Source organism: Taurulus bubalis (assembly GCF_910589615.1).
Source record: "Taurulus bubalis genome assembly, chromosome: 14".
Lineage (NCBI taxonomy): Eukaryota > Metazoa > Chordata > Actinopteri > Perciformes > Cottidae > Taurulus > Taurulus bubalis.
In genome coordinates, this window is record NC_136602.1 from 6,266,369 (window position 1) to 6,285,474 (window position 19,106).

At 40.3% G+C, this 19,106-nt stretch overlaps 1 protein-coding gene across 1 annotated transcript; it reads left to right on the top strand.

Moving 5' to 3' along the window:
• Positions 1–8,873: 8,873 nt before the first annotated feature.
• Positions 8,874–10,888, top strand: fgfbp3 (fibroblast growth factor binding protein 3; the record flags this gene model as incomplete). Its single annotated transcript, XM_079229634.1, has 2 exons — positions 8,874–9,151; positions 10,465–10,888. The coding sequence occupies 2 exons, from the start codon at positions 8,874–8,876 to the stop codon at positions 10,886–10,888; spliced, it is 702 nt and encodes a 233-aa protein (XP_079085760.1).
• Positions 10,889–19,106: the final 8,218 nt, after the last annotated feature.

Below are 19,106 nucleotides of genomic sequence, written 5' to 3' on the forward strand. Positions count from 1 at the left end.
TAATACTAATAGTGAATCAAACAACTACTTAAAGGTACGCCTTGGAGTATTATACACCTAGCTAGTAGGATTGGAGCTGTTTTTCATCTTTGCAAACAAAACAGCAGCAAAATTCACTACAAATCGTTGTGTCATTTATAATTGGTGTGCTGGTACAGTCTCTAATATGTCTGTAAATACAATTCTGTTGCATCATGGGTAAACTCCTGGAAACATCCAATTTGCCAATATGCCACTTCAGTTACATTTTCTGTTTAATGACAAAATACTCACCTTGATTGTTTCACACTTTCAATACTTTCATCCTTGGAGTATTTTCTTAGTTTTATGTGTGTTCGACAAAATAACACACATTTTAAATGTTAAAGAATGGTCTTAGTTGAAATATAACAGCATTGTAAAGATGAAATGGTAAATTCACCAAATAGTTGCATATGAGAGCATAATTTATGTGCAAATGAAAGAAGAAGTATGTTGTGAATTCAAACTCAAACGATTCATATTTCAGGCGAGACGTGTAACATCCTTCACGTCCTGAGGCAGTTTAAAGATGCCATCAGAGAACAGAACAGCTTTACATGATTTTTTAAAGACACGCAGCTCCTTTACAATCCCATCCCATTCTCTTTCCACTTCACCTCCTTTCTGATGCCCTTTTGCCCTCACACACACACACACACACACACACACACACACACACACACACACACACACACACACACACACACACACACACTCAAGGTAGTGGTTTGGTGTCATAATCAATGCAGTAATCACGGCGGAGGAGGTGGCGGCGGAGACAGAGCGCTGATTGCGGCCACCTCTCAACGACTGTTGAACCGCAGAAAATGGAGACCTCTGTTTGCTGTCAAGTGCTCTAAGTAATTACCAGCTCATTGTGCGCACAGAAAAAGAAACACACACACACACACACACATACACACACTCGTGTAGACAGTTGGAGACACGACAGTGACCTTGTAGACGCTCTGTCAGGTTGTCAGTCTTGTGGAGGAAATGTAAAAAAGGAGAAGACTTGAGGAGCAGGTTGGGGCAAGATTATGACCATATTATTGATGTTTAGGAATGCTCCTGCCACTCCAGTTAAGATGTATCTGAGGTGGAGGTTATAATACCATACAGGGATAACAGTATTGGATGACTTTCTCTTCATGTTTGCATACATGGTGTTGAACATGTGGAGAAGCTCTCCAAAAATATGTCGTTTTATAAGGTAATGAAAAGTTTGGCATATTTCTCTTTATGTTATTTATGTTTTGCATATTAGACCATTTGCTCGGCCAGATTAAGTGTCTCAGCTCTCTTGATTGAGTTTCTGGAACCCACCAACAGGAGGCAACAGAGTCACAGCTGCAGATCTGTTCTCCAATGAATTTGGACATGTTCTTCTCATACACTCTACTTATTGTACACACACTGACCGGAGTGGTTTTCTCTTTCTATTGCTTCCACTGTTTATTCCTTGTATTGTTATGTCTATTTAAATCCACCATTAGATTGAAAATGTATGCCAGAGAAAAAGAAAAAAAAAACACATAATTGAAAGTATTAATTTGTTGTTTTGAAAAAGTTTACGTGTTCCAGTCTGCCATCAGGTGAACATAATCTATAGACATGTTTCACTAGTATTTTATTTCTTTGCTTTCCTCAACCTACACAGTACCTAGCATTCTCCCAGCTCTGAGTCTGTGTATTTGAAGGTATAGGGTCGGGTTGCGGGTCTTAATAAGGGAACAGATCTGGTCCAGAACTGATCTAACAATAACTGTGGCATTGGTTCCAGGATTGAAGGGAACAATCTGGCAGATAAAAAGTCAGGTAATTGGTGGAGGTGATGGAGACCAAACCAGAGCTAAAATAAAGGTAAATATTGGTCGTCATTCATCAGGAGGACATAAACACCTCTCCACTGGGATGATGATTTTGCTGGATGAGAAGTAAGAAGTATAGTTCACTAACGTGTTAGCCAGAATCACTTCAGTTAACGTACCCACATATGACAGTCTCATATGACAAAGTTTCAGACATACAACATAATACAGTGACAGAACATTCTTAGATCACGGCATGAGTAAAAACAAAACTAAGACTCAAGACTCAAGTCAGCATATCCTATTCACACAGGTGCACATCCTCAGTCCAAAACATCTACACTCAGATGAACCTTCCTCCAATTCTTTCAATCTATTTTTAAAAACACCTCCTGCTCCCGGAGACCCAAATCAGTCTGCAGCAAATTCCAAGCCGCAGGAGCAGCAAACCTAAAACCCCTTTTTCCCATTTCGAGAGAGACGTTGGGGACAGATAACAAGAGTAGGCCTTGCGCATGTGTCACAGAGTGAAGACGGTAGCTACCGGCATTTTTCTGATAAATTAACTTGGATAAGATGGAAGTACATACGTAAGAATTGCCTTATACATAATGACATGCCAATGACTTAGTCTACAGATGGACAATGCAGGCCAACCAACCCTAGCAATATGGTATCCAACGAAAAGTTATTCCTCATTTTCCTATATTTTCCTCCAAAAGCCTGCAACACATGTCAACTTCCATCTTCAAAGGAAAGTTAGTTAGATTTAGGAATAGAATAACTTAGTTAGGTTTATCAACTGATCGTCATTTCAGTTAAAATACTGAAGTACACACGTCATGTGAAAAATAAATCAACATTAACTGGTTGAATAATCACTGTTCAGGGGATCCGTCCACCTCCCATCCCGCCGGCCCACTGTTTGATTTAGCCGTCTTTATACTTCCTCATTCAAGATTACGTGGATAACATACCCAAACTATTTGTGGAATACTTCTTACGGCGTATCATTTTTTTTGCATGTATTTCTACGAATGCTGGATGAGACCAGCCTATGTCAGACCATGTGTCAGCTTGTTTTGGGGTTCTTCAGCCTGCTGGGGGCCTAAAAAAGACAAATGCAGCCTAGTAAAAGATTGAATGCTATAGTAGTGGAATCTATTATTCCACTACTATGTGTAAAAATCAAGTTGAAATGATAAATTACTCTCTCACTGGTGTAAAAACTACAAAATAACAAGATGAAAAATTGAGAGGGGCCAACACCATCTCAGTTCTACACCTTATGTATTCCTCCTCTATGGGTCGTACACACACCTTGACACCACTGATCTGCCTTTGACAAAACTTGACATAATCATGCTTCCCATCGCTACGTTCTGCGTTTCCCACTGACGCGGCTCGGCCCCAGAGCAGAATGTACTGGCAGCTGAAAACAAGGTGACATATTTGTTCCTGATTGGCCCGGACTGGGCGGAACAACATGTTTACCGGTGTCGGCTTGTTTTTTTCGAACATCCTTCTCACGCCAAGCAGATTTTTGGCAGCATGTGCCGTCTTCGGATCTCCAGCAAACCCCAGAGCTGAATGAGAAGGAGCCGGGCGGCGAAGACAAGGTGTCGACGGGGGGTTAAGCTGTGACCCAGATTCCTGCACGAGTCTTTGTGCCGGATGAGAGAGAAGATTCTCCTCATTCATCTGGCCGAGGGCCGAGATGCTTATTGTTACGAGAGCGGTGGCACAGGGAGCGAGAGAAAGAGACTCGGGCCGGGAGAAAAGATGACTTTGAGTTTCCATGTTCTTTCATGCGACAAGTCATGCATTATGGATTGTTTTGGGGATACATGGAAATGAGAAGTTCACTAGCTGTTTTGTTTATACTGTATTTGTATATCTCTCGTTCCAGAAGGAGCTGCATGCTGTAAAGGTCACAGCCTCTGCAGGAGCTCGTGTCACATTCACCTTCAGATTCTTTAGTGCTTCAACATATTTACCATCGCCATCTCAACCATCTCACTTTCTACAGGTAGTCACACGCTTTGCTTCCAGTTGAGCCGGGTACAATAACGATATGACTGCATATGCTGGAATTGTCATATTGTCTTTTGTGGGCATCAATTAGACTGAGTGTTTACTAAAAACAAATGGAGAAAATAAATCAATATTTGTTGTTTTTAACCTGAAAAACAATAGATTTACAGCAAATTATCATGCATCTGGTTTAACCACTCAACTGTATATATGAGGTTATTTGATAAAAATGTTGTTGTTGAGTATTATGTCGAGAGAGTCTGGCACAAAATCAGCAGCTAATTTATATTTTCTACCCAATTTATGACGTAAAAACATTGTCTGGGAGGCTTCAGACTGTAAAAAGATTACACATATTTTAAAAGACTGAATATGACTTTGGACAGAGCAAGAGTATTGAATTTGGTCAAAATTATGTATGAGAGTTAAAGTTCCGCAAGAACTGCAAAGTTTTGAAAGTTATCTGAGCAATTGCTTCACGGCACCTCGAGAATCTTCTTTTAAGCTCCCCGAGGGGTGCAGACTGCGATTTGATTTAAACATTTGTATTCTTGGCTCAATTCACAAAATGTTGTGATATTCTGTTGTCTGGAAAGTATAGATATTTACTCTGTCTTCTGTCTCTGTCTGTTTGTTATGTTTGCTTTGTCCCAGTGCTTCTTTACAGCCGAGTGCTTCCTGCTGGCTTTCAGAACCTGACTATTTCATACAATCGTGAATTTGTTTTACTTTATAGAATGCTCTGACTCTGAAGAGCCGATAGTATTTATTATTTTCTGATAACATTGCCGCTTATAGTTTTCTAAATGAATCCTTATATAATGACAAGCTGTAGTAGTATAAGGCGGATAGTATACACGTCCCAATCTCTGCACCAGATTCATCGTCGAGTTATGCATTATTTTTCAATAACCACACAGCTCATCAGCGATTATATCTTGTACATCTCATTTTCATTTATCTCACTGTTTGAGGTTTGAACATCGACTTACAGCTGTCTGACGCTGTGCAGGGCTGCACCGGACTCTGACTATTTAAACAAATACTACCAGATCCTTCATGTTCACATCAGAATACTGTAGAAAATAAAACATGTCATCATTCATTTCAACAATATGTGCAATAATGTACTTTTATATATTTACTTCTATCATTTTATAAAAAGACATTTTGTTCTTGAGATGAATAAAACTGAAGCATCCAAACTGAAGCATCCCACAGAGTGCGAAACCTTGGCAAGTGTGTCCATTGTCCTCTTCCACACACACACACACACACACACACACACACACACACACACACACACACACACACACACACACACACACACACATATATATATAGGGGTTTTGTCAGGAGGGGTGAATGTGGGAGGTGTTTTTGTTTTTGGGGTGGGCAGTTCTTCATATAGTCCTCCTCATTCCCCAAACCCCCCTTCTTCCTCCACCCTCTCCTCCTTTATCCTCGTCTTCTCCCCTCTTTTATCCAAGTGTTTGTGGTCCCCACATTCCCACAGCGACTCTGAGCCGTGGAACGTCACATGGTAAGAACACCGGGCCTCCGCTCACACGAAATAACAAACCCTGAACACTAAACTACTCCGCATTTCTGCGTCTTCCTAAAGATGTCAAACCAAATATTAGAGCGCGAGAGACAAAGCTGAAAGATTTGGGTTTTTTGTCATGACTTATTGATGAGTTGTGCATTTGGAGAGGTGGGGGGTGTGCATGGAAGGGAGGGGATTGTTTTTGTTTGGGTGCTGTGCGTCTTTGTTTTTCATCTCCCAGAAACTGGAAAGCCCTTTCATACTGCAAAAGGATGTATTTATTTTTGTTTGTTTTTTATTCTTATTTCAAGATGAACATACATCCTAAATGTCAAAGGAGGATCTGAAAGCCCAAACTAACACACACAGTAACCACAGCTGCTAAAATCATAGGCGGCCTGACTTTTGTCTTTTATAAGAAGCTTTTGTCTGATAGGAAACCCAAGAAATATTTTTCTTTGCATATTTATTTTGCCAAACTCAATGTTTTTGGAGAACAGCTAATGAAGCCAGTACACTCCCTGCTGAGTACATCGCGGCTACGCAGGCTGACAGCTTGGTAAGTTTCATTTAGTTTCAGGCATTGTCTGACATATCTTACGTACAGACTTAACAAACTCATGTCCTACTTATATCGCTGCTTGTTTCGAGTTTAAATGAAGTGCGTTCTTCAGCGCATTACAGCCAATTGGTGTCTAGACGGGGGGTTAGCCAAGTGTGTGTTGTATTGATTCAGTCACATAGTACAGCAGTGGCTATGGTAGACACACCTGGTAGAGATCTGCACTCTACTGATCATTATAGTTGACCAATATAGGGTCAAACATGAAAAAAACTGTAAAAAAAAAAAAAAATGTTGACTGACATTATGATCCTTTATGGAAGGACAAAGCACCAAATAGATGTTAATGGTTTCCCGCTGTGTGTTGTGTTTTGTAACCGCACAGGCCAGAGTGGGTTATAATCTTCATACCATGACCCTTCATCAATTATTAAGTATACCATGTCATCGGAGAATTCTCAACTCTGATTGGCTCGCATGTGTCGCTTAATCCTTTGTATGAAACAGTCGGTGGAGATCTTGTGGTGAACCTAACATGCACAAAGATATTGGTATACATAGCATATTAAATAACTCACCATTAACTTCTTATCATGCTAACAAAAGACAAAAATGTAATTTACAGTTTTGCAATAATACAATGAGCAGAAAGGCTGTGGGATCAGTATGTTTTAGTTTTTCAGTTGTTTTTTTTTTGCTTCCCAATGTGCAATATAAACAAATTAAATAAAATAATTAAAAACAAAAACACTTTTGTGAGCTCTGAAGCATAACGCTTCATTAATTTTCCAGCTCATTACAACACAAACACAAACATTACTAATGGAAGTAATTATGGAACCTCACAACTTGCTTTGTTGTTTGCACCGTATGACATCATTAGCCGGTCTAAGGATGCAACCTGTTCAGCGTTTAAACACTGGCCCAGGGGCACGGCGGTGCATATGAACGCTCATTATTCCAGACTCTAATTGTGCTGAGTGCAGAGGCAGTTCATTTAACACACAACTCCGAGAGAAATCAGCTGCAGGCAAAACAAAGAGACAAAGGATTTGACTTTGATCTGTTTTATATATATATATATTGACTTAATTTTCACATTAGAATTCCAATAAATACAAAAAAATGTCTATCTATCTTTGCTGTATTTTCCTGTTATTCTTTTTTTTTTGCATTTGATACTACTGTTTTTTTTTATAAAAGGGAAAGACATGTGAAAATGAATTATTAATAAGAGTTTGGCTGTGATTCTCTCCTCCACCTTCCCTCCCTCCGTGCTTGATGTTTGGTAGCTGCATGTCCGGTCTGGGACATCTTGGGGGAGAGTTTCTGACGCTTGGCTGATTTTCAATAAGTCGCTGACAGAGACCCACGCCCCCACTCTGTGTTCTTTGTCCATTTTTTTTATACATTTAACACTCGTGCTGTGTCACTCTGTGACATTCTGGACCTCTTGGATACTGATGAGGCAAGAAAGAAAATCTCTTTTCAAAGATTAGTACCGCTGAATCCCTTCAGACATAGAGAATAACACATTCTAGTGTCTGTATATTTGTATTTTTACGCTTATTGAAGATCTCGTTTGGTGTATTGAAATACAAAGCTGATGTATAGCGCTGTCATACTCACATGGGTTTTCTAAACATTTCCTTTGGCCTTCTGTTGAATATGTGGTAAGAAGACTATAAGTTACATCAATGGAAAACGCTTTGGGACATTGTTGGGCTGTCTTGGCTGAAACGCCTCTTCAGGGTGGCGTGGAGGTCGGGACAGTGGCTCTGGAGTGGCAGACCTGGTGGGGGGTCCCCTCTTTTAAAAGACTGCGTGCCCCGGGAGGTCCTGTTGTGGATACTGTAAAAAATACCAGCCATCTGGTCCTTGTATAACTAAAGTGAGAGCGTAGTCTGTATACTTGGCACAAAGTCACACATGTTTCCAGTGCTTGTTGGCCTCCGTCAGGGTTGCTCCTTGTCACCAATCGTGTTTGTGATTTCTGGCCGCAACAGGCGGGAGGAAAGTTTGGGGACCTCGGAATTGCGTCTCTCTTTGCAGATGATGTGGTTCTGTTGGCTCCTTGATTAACAGATCAATGCATCTGATTGTTGTGGCGAAGAGGAGAAATGAGCCATCAGGACAAAGCTTTCAATCTACCAGAGACTGAGTTTGAGGGTGGCTGCAAGGGCCAAGACTTACAGATAGGTTGATGAGCTTAGAAATCCAGAGGGAGCTCGGAGAAGAGCTACTGCTCCTTCGCATTAAAAGGGGTCAACTGAAGTGATGGGGGCATCTGACCAGGATGCCAAGAGGCCCTGTGGAAGAGCCAGAACACGCTAGAGAGATTATAAATATTTAATCGGACTGGGATTGCAGGAGTTGGGGTTCCCAAGGAAGAGCTTGAACGCTGTGCTTGGCTGAGGGACGTGAGCCTACTCCCCCCACGACCCGGCACTGGATACGCATTTGATGAATTGTGGGGAAAGATATAATTTTTGTTTAGTTCAGTTTACATGTAACAGTGAGTAGTACTCCTGTGAAACAATGTTCTCCTTGGCTTTGGGGGGAGCTTTCTAAAGACTAAAACCTAAACCTGATGATGGGGTTTAAGTACATGGGCATTAACATGCACCAATGGCTTCACAAAAGAAGTTAGTTGCATTGTGGAAAATATAGGATATAAATATAGGATCCAGTGTTTTATTTTGTATTTGTTTCACCTGTAGCCCAATAGTCCCTCTGTTTAACTCTATATTTTTTCCATTTTCCATTTTCTTCACCAAGCAGATGGGTGTTGTGGGTTTTTCTTTGTCACAAAACCAAAACTATAATCAAGTGGATGACACTGACTTCCATATTTTCTTCTCTTATCTTGTATCTCTCTATTCAAATGTCTCCAGCCAGCATGAGTGTCCTGCCATGCAGTTTCCTCCTCCTCCTCCTCTTCCTCTGCCTCCCCGTCGTCACTGAGGCCAAGCGGCAGCCCGGTGAGGGGAAACCTGAAAAACCCCGCCAGCCTCCACCGTCCCCGGAACCAGCCAAGAGAGCGAGAAACCGCTCAGTGCCGGGCTCTGGAGAGCTGACCACCAAGGAGGGCCACAGCTGCATTTGGCAGACGTCTGGTGAAGGCCTGGTCAGCTTGCTGGTGAACTGCAGCACTGAAACACTGGGAGTCCAGCAGAGGTGAGGAAAGCATTATTAGCTCCTAATAGCTCACCTCTAGGATGTGAGCAACATTTCGTCAATGGACAACAAACCTGATAGCATATTACCATAATTCACCTTCATGTCACCTATAAAACTGACAAAAACATAATTTTGAACTAAAGTCATTTTCAGTCTTTTAAAGAATTCAGGAGTTAAAACAGTGAGGATGGCACTCACAACTGATCTTATTATATTAACATAATTCCTGTGGTGATTCCTGCCTCCTAGGGAACATTTGATACATATTTATAATTTATGCAGAACAGCTGAGTCGGACTGAGCTGGACAGTCTGTTCGGGTTTGACGCGAGCAGGAACATAACCTGTGAGGAACATAACGTGTGAGGAACATAACATTTGTGATGTTTAAAGATTCTACCGCTCAGGGCAGTTTTTGTCAGTAACACGTCTGTCAAATTCAGCACTTTGACACCGGAGACCAGGACTCACATCCCATGGTGAGGTTCAGGTTGCACACCTGGTTATGCAGTCCAACGGGGATGGAAACCAAACATCCAGGTAGAAAACAACGCAGTTCCAGATCACCATACAGATAATAGAGGCTTGAACACAAAAGCAGAAAACGACAACAAAGGGACTGTGGCTGGAGAGGAGGGGCAGAGAGACTGTGGCACAGTTGAAGATTAGGAAAAGATGGTGGTTATGGAGTTGAAAAGTTAGTTTTTGTCCATCTGCTATCCATCCTCCATCTCAGTTTGATTTCAGCATAAAGAAACAATGCAAATAAATTTAGTTATTACCATTTTAACCAGTCTTTTCACAGTACAACCGCACACTGTTAATGTTAATGTCCAAACGTTAGACCCTCGACTGACACCGCAAAATAATTATTGTTCGTATAATTTTGTGCCTTAGCATCAATTGTTTGTCATTAAACAAGATCCATTACTTATACAAAACAAAAAAAGAAGCAAAATTTAAAATAACATTAATATTAGAGATGCACTTTCTTGCATATTTTTATTATGCAAGAAAGTGATTACTTTTGTGGTAGTCAAGACAGAGATGTGCTCCATGTTAAGAAACATCTGGCACAAGGTTCTGCATGGTTTGTCTGAAGCCATTTGAACAACACACAAAGTGGAATGTTTCTTTCATCTAGAAATATCAAAAAAGAGAGTTTCAATTCTTTGAAACTTTATGCACTTTCTTGTCTTCCACGTTGTTAGTGTTCTTCACATGTCTCCCACTTTGGCTTTCTCAATTTCTTTTTTGAACCCTTGTTCTCATCCAAACTCTTTTGTTGTCTTTGCTTCACTTCTCCTGTAGGTATTGGTGTCGGTATGCCGGTAAGCCAGACCTCTGCCAGGCCTATGGAGTGAAGTCCAGCCAGTACTGGAAGCAGCTGGTGGGGAAGCTGAAGAAGAGGCAGAACGCCTGCGAAGGAGAGAAAGTCCTGAAGGCCAAAACCTGCAAGAAGGCTCCCGCCGAGGCCCACATGAAGCTCGCCCAACGCAGTGGAGAGGAGGAGAGGAAGGGAGGGAAGAAGAGAGTACCGCCGGCCAGCAAGAGCTCAGACGGAGGGAAGGCAGAGAGGAGGAAGAAGAAGGAGGAGGAAGAGGAGATCAAGACGGAGGATTGGACTGGGTTTGACGAGGAAGGAGTGGTGAACGACATGGATCCTGTGCAGAGTTACTGCAACGAGGGGTGGCACTCCGTCTGCTCGTTCTTTGTCAAGTTCTTTGAGGGTTGATAGGAAATTATTAAGGATTTCTTTCATTATTCTACAGGAAACACCAGGCAGCTTATTTGTAAAAAAAAAAAAATATTTTGATTTTGAGCGTAAAACAGAACAGTTTGTTAATATGAGCTTTTTTATAAATTATGGACGTTGAAGACCTGGCAATCTGAATCATACACACCCATTATATTAAACCTTTCAAAACTAATTAAAAGCAACAATATATTTAAATGTCCCTCCCAGCCATCAGCAGACGGCTGGGAACAGATGAGCAACATTTGAATGGAGGAAAATGAACCATTTTGAGTTTTGAGTTAATTAAGCATACTTAGCTTTTGGATGTGTTACGTCGTGTACACTTTGTTGTAGTTGAGTTGTATAAACTTTCTGACTAACAAAGAAAAATTGTGTTTTGGTGAACAATCAAGCAGTGATAATAGTAGTGATTACTAGTTTATTTCTGTGATGTTTCTAATATGTTCTATACATGTGTTGTAAATGTTCTGTATAAACAATCTGGTTACTATTGGATGTGATTTGTGGCCGTTAGACCCCAGCAGCACTGTTTTTTGAAACATTTTTTAAAGAAATTTTAACATTGTTTTCGGAGTTCTTTAATAAAAACTAAATTCTTTGAATAAACAAATGTTTTTTCATCTCTACCTCATCATTTAGAAACACTCACATTCAACTCAGAGATGCACATTATTACAAATAGATATCATGAAAACCTTTTGGGAATAACAAGGTTTAGTTTTTGTAGTTGGAATCCAAAAGGGCTAGTGTAATATTGGTTTATTACCATTCAGCAACCCCATGGCAATAAGAGCTCTAATCTGATTATATTAATGTGATATTCTTTTAATAAAAAAAGTAAATCATTAGTAATTACCAGAAGAAAAAGCACAAGTTCTGTTTTGTATTAAATTTGTTCCGATTTTGCAATCATGGACATCATCCACAAGCCACATTTCAGATATGTCATTGTTCTTTCTCATAAAGATAAAGTTATGAATAAAGAGCAGTTGTTCAGAGTGACCGATTATTGTTTTTTCCCTTCCTCTCTGACTATATCTCTCTCTATCTCAAATGTATGTATACATCCTTCATCCTTCTTGTTAATTTCCAGTTTATTGATTTATTCCCAGTGACTCAGTATTGCAGTAGTACGAATTGGAGAAAAAACAGCAGGAAGAGGAAAACAATAAATAAATGAAAATTGCTTGGAGGAGTAATAGAGCACCACTGTTGCAGGCCAGTGATCCCTGCAGCTGCACTTTTCTTTCTTAGTTTCTTTTGGCTCTTCCATTGATCTGTGGCGGTATTCTGCTACTGCAAACTGCTCTGTTGTGCTCTGGAGTGAAAAGAAACAGCTTGGGGGGGATTCATGTACTGAACAACTGTAACTTTGAGAAACCCTCCCACCTTCACAGTGGAGTGGGAGGTCAGTGCTGTATGTGTTTCTTTAAACATACAATTACAGACAGCCAGGTGTAGAAGGGTGTATAACGTCTCTTTTTTTAAGTAAAACATTAATTAAGCAAACATGTATGTACTACCACTTGGTATTTAAGGTGTGCATGTCCACTCACCGCAAGGTCTACAGAAGGGCATTCAATATAGAACATCTAACGTTGCAGTAGAATGAGTCCCAAGGACAGAAAAAGAGGAAAGAAGTGAGAATTCGGAAAGCCTGGACAACTTTCAGTTGTTACCATGCCAACAGCCCAAAAGACAGTGTGTGTGCGTGTGTGTGTGTGCGTGTGTGTGTGTGTGTGTGTGTGCGTCTGTGTGTGTGTTGTAGTGGTTTCTGTAGCAATTTGGCAGGATGTATAGCCCAGTGTAGCCTGCAATTTGTTAAAAGGGGTTGCATGACCCTGCGGGCCCAAGTGTGTGTGTGTGTGTGTGTGTGTGTGTGTGTGTGTGTGTGTACTTGTTGAGATATACACACGCACACTCACGGACACACTGGCCCACACAAACTAATCTAAAGAACTTCAGTGTGAACTGGGAGAACTCTGCTCTTCTTGATTAGACCCGGTGATCTTATATTGCTTTGAATGCTGCATCCATTCTTCCATTATAACCGGTTCCTTCCTTCATTTATTGGTCATCCTAACAATACGCTAACTTTATAAAGTTGCAATTCTAAGATTCTAAACATTACCAAATTACAAGACTGCTGTTTAGACTTGTTATAGAACAATCTTCACATCTACATGCAGTTAGAGTCCTCAACTAACCTCAGCTGCATGTCTGTGCATTGAACTGTGGGAGGAAACCCACGCTGACACTGTTGGAAGAGAAACACAAGCAACAAGAACGAGGACCTTCTTTAGTGATATCGCAATATTCCCTTCACATAATACAAAAAGCAACGCTAGCGGGCTGCTTTTGGTTACTTTGTGATTTCGTCCATGAACAGTTGCCAAAGTGCCGTTCAACGTAGGCTAATTACTGCGTCCTTGTATGAAGGAGTCTTTGCTGAATAGATCACAAATGACCACAAACGTGAGGCGTCTTGTTGAGGTGTTTACATCATCTGTGTACTCATCAAACAAGCCAGTGACCTCTGTATGAATGAACTCATCTCTATTCGGGTTCTTATTTGTCACACGTTGGATAAGTCATGTTAAAGTGGAGCGCCACACTCAAAGTATCAGGCTTTGTGCATCCATGCTGAAGTTGAGACTTTCTACGAGGCCGCCCCAATGTTCACGCCAGTGTTTTACATGTAGAAAATCCAAAAGGTCACATAAGAGCAAAATTGGAACACAGTAATCAGGTGGATTGCCTATATTACCAGTTATTACAGGCTTTTCAGAGCCGAGACTCAAAATAACCACATCATAATCACCTCACACCCACTTCACGGCTCCATAGTCGCCTGATTGTCCTTGTGCAACACACACACACACACACACACACACACACACACACACACACACACACACACACACGCACACACACAGCAGGGAGCAGCATGGGTCAAATCCTCCATAGATTCGGACACTGAGACCCCCCATGTTGGACGCTGGCTGTCTGCCCGTGAGGACTCGGGCACAGTGTGGGTTTGGCAGCTCTCTGCCTCGCCTCAGCTCAGCTTTTATTCCTCAGCTTTTCTCTACCATCTTCATTTTCCCTCTCCCCCTTTGGTCATTGTGGGCACTCACCAACATGCACACACTGACTGTCACACAAATCCAAGGTTCTGCTGAGCCACAGATGAAGGCACCAAACCTTTGTGGGAAGCAGCATTCTCCATAATCTCCCAAGACACTTCAAGACACAACTTTGTAGTCTAACAGTCATAATTGATAATTGATAACTGGATCTTTTTTTTACGTTGCACACTGGATTTGAACAAGCAACCTCTCTGCCACCAAACATTCTTCAGCTTGACAATCGAGTCAGCTGCTAAGATTTTTTTCGTAAAATAAACAATTCTGACCCTTTACATGATCTACATCTACAACAACATGAACTCACTTTAGTAGCGATAACTCAATGTTGAAGATACTGTAATTTTTTTGCTGCTGTGCATAAAAAGCAACAGCAGTGCCTGTAACTGATGGTTGACTACAAGTGATTCACATACGATAAACCCCCTAGGGGTCTGGACCTCTTTTTTCCTGTGTTTGAGTCGTCGTAGGAACCCCAAATGAATTCCAATACTTGTGTTTATTGTATGTTTTTATTCAACAAAAGAAATCACTTTTAAAAGATATTTTGATCATAACTGTAACGTCCAGCATGAGTATGAGCAAGGTGTATCAAAAAGGAGTCCTCGAGAGTTCCCCAGTTTAAAAAAAAGTATTGTTCAGTGCCGTAACAACAACCCACAGACTAATAGTGCACCTTTTTAGAAAGATTAAGATCTAAAGCATCGACATCTGCAACAATAAACACAATACAGGAAATCATTGGCATGTTAGGAAACATATTCAGTCAAAAAAGCCTGTTTTTTTGGTTCAAAAATGGAAAAATTGCCCACTTTGTGCCAAGACACACACACACACACACACACACACACACACACACACACACACACACACACACACACACACACACACACACAATGCAAGCCAAGCAGCATCCGAAACAATCACACACGTCTCTAAAAGAAGTAAAAAGTAAACGTTGAAATTCATCCAATGGGATGAGAGTTTCAAGTTTTTAATTATTTTGGGAATCATTCCATTGACTTGGTTAACAAAGTATGTTCATATACCCAGCATCAAGTACAATATGTTTTTATTAACTCAATAAAGAGAGTTTAACAGCAATTATGTAAATATCTCACTGAATATGTCAATGTAAAATTGATAAATTATGTATCAGAGGACAGACATCTGCATTTTTTCTTTCCAGCTTAACACAACAGCAGATGATGAATGCTGTGATCAGCTTCCTGTTTGATTGGAAAGACTAAACCCTGCAGACTCTTCTGTGGCTCATGGTTGTCCAACCCTGGTTTCAATTCCCTGAGTTTTCTCTCTCTGCTGCTCTCTGCTGGAAAAGGGTTATAATTGCAATTCAATAAATCCAGAATAAAACATTATTATTCATGACAAATAAATGAAGAATGTCCTGCCTCAGTACACACTATTGTTATGTAATACCAAACAGATTGATTCCAGCACAATAAGATAATATCTGACCCATTGCGTGTTTGCTGTGGATATTCTTGCATATTTAATTCGCAAAAAAATATGAATGTCATTAACAAACAATAAGTAAATCTCAAATGATGTTATTGAACTTTTTGTCAGAATTAAACATTTTTGCACAGCAATAGACACTTTGCCATTTGAGACCTGCCACCAGAGGTCCCCGCTGGATCACTGCAGTAAAAACACACACAGAGAATGAGTGAGTAAGAGAGTGAGTCCTCATGGAGGTTCACCAGTGTGTATGAAATATAAAGACTTGAATGGCAAATTATTTACGTGGACGACTAGTGAGGGACAGAAATAGAGATCAGCTGTAAATGTCCTGCAGTCACAGAAGGCTGACTGTAAGAAAATAAATACTATCACACATTAAGAGGAGCACCAATTTATGTATTTTATTCACAGGAAACAAGGTATCATATTTAATGTACAGCTTTTAAACATTTACTTTCTAAAATGTTGAGAATGTGACTGGTTTCCCCCCCATATTAATTACCTTACTGTCTTACTGCTGACTAATGGTTTTGACCTGTGACAGCTGATAGCAGCATGCGGGTCCAAAAACTGAAACGTGGGCATTTTACCCAGCTGCTGCTTCTTACACGATTTCTTCACTCTCAGGTTGAAAGCACATGCCTCCTGGCCTCATTCTCGTCGTGCATGGTGCGATAAAGAAGTTTAGCATGTCTGGCTACTCATTATCACCCCCACCCCTCTGTCCAATCGTACCATTACACTGTCTGAGCAGGAGCATGGAGTCATGTCTTGCACTGTAATATCAATAGTGGAAGAAATTACAAGATTAAGAAGAATCATACAATGCATGTCATGCTCACAGCAATATTGGATTGAAATTGGTATATTTAATATGTGTTTAGTGACCGACTTACATCAAAAAGCTTAAACAAAACAGGAGTTGGATGTAATTCATGAAAACAACTAAAACTTTTAATTAAACAGATAGACTACCAAAATAATATTGCAAAGTATAATAAGCATACTTTTGTGTTTTGGATGAAACTATGTACTTTGCAGCTTGAATGCAATGTATTTATGGTCATGTTTCTGTGTTTACACACTAAACACGAGTGCGCTGTATGTCTGCAGGGCCATAGTTGCTTATTGTGATGAGAAGAAAATACACCTGACATGGAAAATCATTTTACAGTCTTTTATTTCAAGAGACACTTGAGACAAAGGACAATCACTACCTTTGTGATCAAGGCCTTCATGTGTAAGTTCATGCCGTCACCGGTCTAACTACTTTATATAATAGCCAGCTCACTAATGCATCAAATGTTAGGAGGAGTTAAATCACCGGTTACTACAGTTTAAAAAAATAATTTTTAAATGTCCCTGTGAAATGCTATTTATTTAGCGCGCAACATGTTTGGCAACTATTGAATGTCACCATGCTGATGCCAGGTGTTGACATGCTCGCTGGTAGCACGCTAATCATTTTAGCATGCAGTAAGGTTTTGCACACAGTACTAGCATTATACACAAGAGGGTTATTCACTGACGTATTTCAGAATAGAACAAAACATACAAATGATTTAGGCTTGTGTCAACCACAAACTTATGTCACAAACTTTAATCACGCTTTTCTAGTGCTAAATAGTGTGTAGTTATTATAAAGTGCCACCAATGTTCTTAGTGTCTCAGAGAATGTGTCTGGGCCTCCTCAACAAGAGGGTTAGGATGCTATATATCACACTCCATACGACTCCAGACTAACTCGTTGACCTTGTTTTGTCCTCTTTGGACTGAAGCGACCCCCGGGTAGTTGAGTCTCACGCTGCTGTCAGAATATTTACACATGCTACAACATGAGTCAAACATCAGTCAGATAACTGTCCACAGACGCCTGATTATTTCAAGACCAGCTGAGCCTGAACACACACTGTGTGAGTGTATATTTGTTAATGCAGCTCACATAAGGACAAGACAAGGTTTTCAGCCCGTATATAGATGGACGTTGTATAATAAACACTGCCTGTCTGTCACATTGTGTGCTGTGCGGTTTCAATGTGCATGTGTGGGTAGGGCTGACCTCATTTCCCCACAATGCCCGGGTGTGCCAGTGTGCAGGGTTAAAGTGTGATACACACCTTAGCATGCTGAAACTGCGTGACTGATAGGGGACATTTTGACTTTTAACTTTATTGACTGTGCTAACGCAAAAAAGCAAACAAGCAATTTAAAAACACTCTCCTCCAATGAACTCTTGGACGTTGGAAGGCCTACCTGCTTCAGACAGAGCACATGGAGAGGAACCGGCTTGTCCTCAATGCTCCGCTGCGGGTCACCTGACCGTAGAGTCAATGGTGACCTGAATAACCTGTTAATCAAGCCATGCACAGGGCCTCAGGTTGCACACCTGATCCTGACACAGTAAGATTGTTGACAATGTTGTTTTGTGAACTGAAAAAAGGTGAAAGGGTTTTAGTTTGAGGTCGAAAACACTGACAACTTCCAAACCAGACAACGCTGTGGTCACTATTTAATCACAAGGTAGCCCCGCCCTGATGAATTTTGTTGTATATTTTACTCTAAATAGGAATATTATTTATGAAATGGACATCATGCATCAGGGTTAGGGTTACCCCATACACTCCTGAGAAATATAACTGACATGCACAAAACCTGCTCACAAACCATTTTTTACAATTAAGAAATCCACTGTGATGCATCCTTATTGCAATCTCTCCACAGTTGGAGTCTCACAGAACCTCTGGCAGAGCTCTCCTTTCTAATATCACATTTCTCATGTAGCCTGCAATTATGAATTACTCTGCCATTGTTAAAAAGCTGATGTCTCTGTGTCATATTGTATTGTGCTGTACATAATTCAGATTCTCTCTACATGTGCAATTATCACGATAGCTGTATCTATATTTGACATAATTTGTTTGTTTGTGTGTTTTATTCAGTCAATCATTCCAATACAATACAATATTCTATATAATATACAAAACAGAAAGACTGAAAAGGTATAGGTAGAAGCAAAAATGCTAATATATTCTCATCCTAAATTATTAAATCTTCATTATAGATACATTTCATAATCATGACAGAAGCAGGCGTGTGAGGAGGACTCCTGGGTGATGCTTCTCATGCTTCTCTGCATGGTTGGTATGGGCGGGACCGATCACACCTTGATGATTCTTTTGACTTAATTATGTATGATGTCTTCAGCCTTTGTTGCTATTGATCTTCACTTCTCATGTTTATGCCAACACGCTCACCTCCCAGCAGCAGCATGAGAACTATTTCAGAGACATGGCTTTTGTTCTGCTTTTCCTTGCAAAAGAATAAAACTAAAATATTTATCAAGTAACTCTTATAACTTATAACTCTTAAGCAGCAATGATTGGAAGTTGGTTATAAGCATTTAGGTGCTTGTTTTATATTTAAATGACAAGAAGCAAAACTCTCTCTTTAAAATATTCGTGGTCATTGCTACATACTGATGCTTGGTTGAGGTTTCTAAATCTACTTTCAGAAACATTTGGTGAAGACGTGTTTACACATGATTTGTACCTATTTTAATATTT